Source organism: Austrofundulus limnaeus, unplaced genomic scaffold (genome assembly GCF_001266775.1).
Source record: "Austrofundulus limnaeus strain Quisiro unplaced genomic scaffold, Austrofundulus_limnaeus-1.0 Scaffold554, whole genome shotgun sequence".
NCBI classification, from domain to species: Eukaryota; Metazoa; Chordata; class Actinopteri; order Cyprinodontiformes; family Rivulidae; genus Austrofundulus; species Austrofundulus limnaeus.
Window position 1 is genome coordinate 125674 of NW_013952956.1, and position 2188 is coordinate 127861.

At 37.2% G+C, this 2188-nt stretch overlaps 1 protein-coding gene across 1 annotated transcript in view; it reads left to right on the forward strand.

Annotated features, from left to right (window-relative positions):
* lcmt2 (leucine carboxyl methyltransferase 2) overlaps positions 1–2188 on the forward strand; it is a gene marked incomplete at both ends in the record, with an annotated part of 15178 nt that extends 12990 nt beyond the window's left edge. The window contains 2 exon segments of the mRNA XM_014026449.1: positions 1091–1336; positions 2091–2188. Coding sequence (XP_013881903.1) covers positions 1091–1336; positions 2091–2188 — 344 coding nt within the window.

Genomic DNA, 2188 nt, shown 5'->3' on the forward strand with positions numbered 1-2188 from the left:
AGTCTGAAATGTTTAATAAGCACCTTTAGAAGTAATATGTACATTAACAGATTTGGCTCACTATTTGGCAAGAAACCAGACAGTTTTGTCTCGTTTCCTTCTTTAATTAATGAATAATAAACACTTATTAACGATTTATAAAGTCTTTACAGATGAATTATTAACCTATCTATAAACTATTTAAAAGCCATCTATAAGTGGAGCCTTACTGTAAAGTGGTACCCATGTTTCAAATGATGAGAGAGTAAGTTTCGATGCAAGTTTTAAAAGTTTTATTTAATGCCCCAAAAACAGTTGACATTCCATAAACCTTTGAGTCAAGGCAGTCCGGACCCCGCGTTGACTGATCTAAACAAAGAAAACTGTGTAATTTATATGATGGATGTCTCCTCCTTCATGGTTGACCACTCCCTGATGTCCACCTCTTTTCTTCCTTTTCTGGGACGTCCTCCATGTTGGAATCTCTCTTTCTGCTCTTTGGCGCCTCTCGCTGGTGGCCTGATTTCCTCCATTATTTCACCTTTTCATGACCCTTAATTTTTACACACTCATGATAAAGTCTGTATTAGGGCTGCAACAACGWATCGATAAAATCGATAAAAATCTATCATTAAAATAATCGTTAGTTGCAACCCTAGTCTATATAGCTTCTAAAACTTTACAACATGTGACTGTATGTTTCAAAACGTACATATGGTGCTCACGTTATCTTGATTACTTTTTGTTGTTCAGTAGTCATGCATCTACTTCATACGGAAAACAAAACATCTTATTTGTCTGAAAACAGTCTTATCAAAGCATCAAATTTTTATGAGCATTATTAAGATTCAGTACATGATGTATTCATCTAATTTAATTTATTCATCAAACTTGATCTCTCTTAGTAATTAAGGCAGGTTCCGATCCAACTCCCCCGGTCTTGGACCCACATAGACTGCATGGCCTCAATTTGTCTTCTTACTTTACTTTCACCCAGCCTTTTGCTACTTTAAGCTCTTACCTAGTCTTTTTACAGTTTCAACATCTGCATTCACATTGAATTTTAGTTGTTTTTCTTATATTAAACGTATGTTTTTTTAATTGATCATAGGTGTGAGACTCTACCACACGGTTACCTGTCTTCCTGGGGGAGGAGCTGTGATATTTGGAGGTCGCTCTTCACCACTCAGCCCAGTTGAAAGCCTTTTCAAATTGACCTTTGACCCCGKTGTTGTACCAGCTGCCGTGGAGACGTCGTGCAGAGATGCAGGGAAGAYCTGTGTGGAGCTGATGGTCTGTAAAGGCAACCCGCCGTCACCAAGATGGAGGCACACTGCAGCTGTGGTCAGTCACAAAGGTGATGAGAAACAACGTGGTGTTAGAGCTCCTGTTTTATCTATTTTTTTGCTTTTTAAAATGTTTTTTGACGTCTTACAATTTTGTGTATTTTTTACATTATTTTTTATTTTTATGTCAATTGCCACCAATTCATGTCTTTTATTTAAATTCCCTTTTTTCCTATGCTTTGGTTTGCATTTCCCCTATTATTTTGTTTGTTTTTAATCGTTTCTTTACTCTTTACTGCAGTCTTTCTTTTGCTTGTGTTGTTTGTAAAATTTATTGTACTCTGTTTTCCTTTCTGTTGTGGTGAACAAGCACTTCTTTGGAAGGAAATCAGAGTAAGACTGAAAGCCCAAGTTGGATGTTTGTCTTTTTTTTTATTATTAAGAAAAAAGAGCTTATAATGTTATAATGAGACATTGTGCAAACATCAAGGTTTGACAGCCACAGATAGGAGAGAAGCTTTAAGCTCTGCCCTCACTTCAAGTAGACATATGCTTTTAAATTCTTCCTTTTCACATTTAAATCATTCAGTTGGGGTCTTTATAAAGTGGGACTGTAATGTTTTGGTCTGAATTCCTCCTTATTCTAACTTTGCCGGCCTCTCTTTCACACCTTTTCTGATGTGTGTCTCAAAGCAGCTGGTTTTAATACTGTTCCTTAAAGCCCCCCACAGAAACTGCCTTAAACTAGACACTGAAGGTTGGAATTATTTTTTCAAGAATTATTTTTAACTACGCTCCTTCATTCTTCCTTTTTTCTTTGCCCAGGCAGAGACTTCCTGTTTGTGTTTGGTGGAAAGAACCAGTCTGATTTTGCCCTGGGTGATGGCTGCTTCCTGAGTTTGGACCAGCAGAGTTGGACTGAG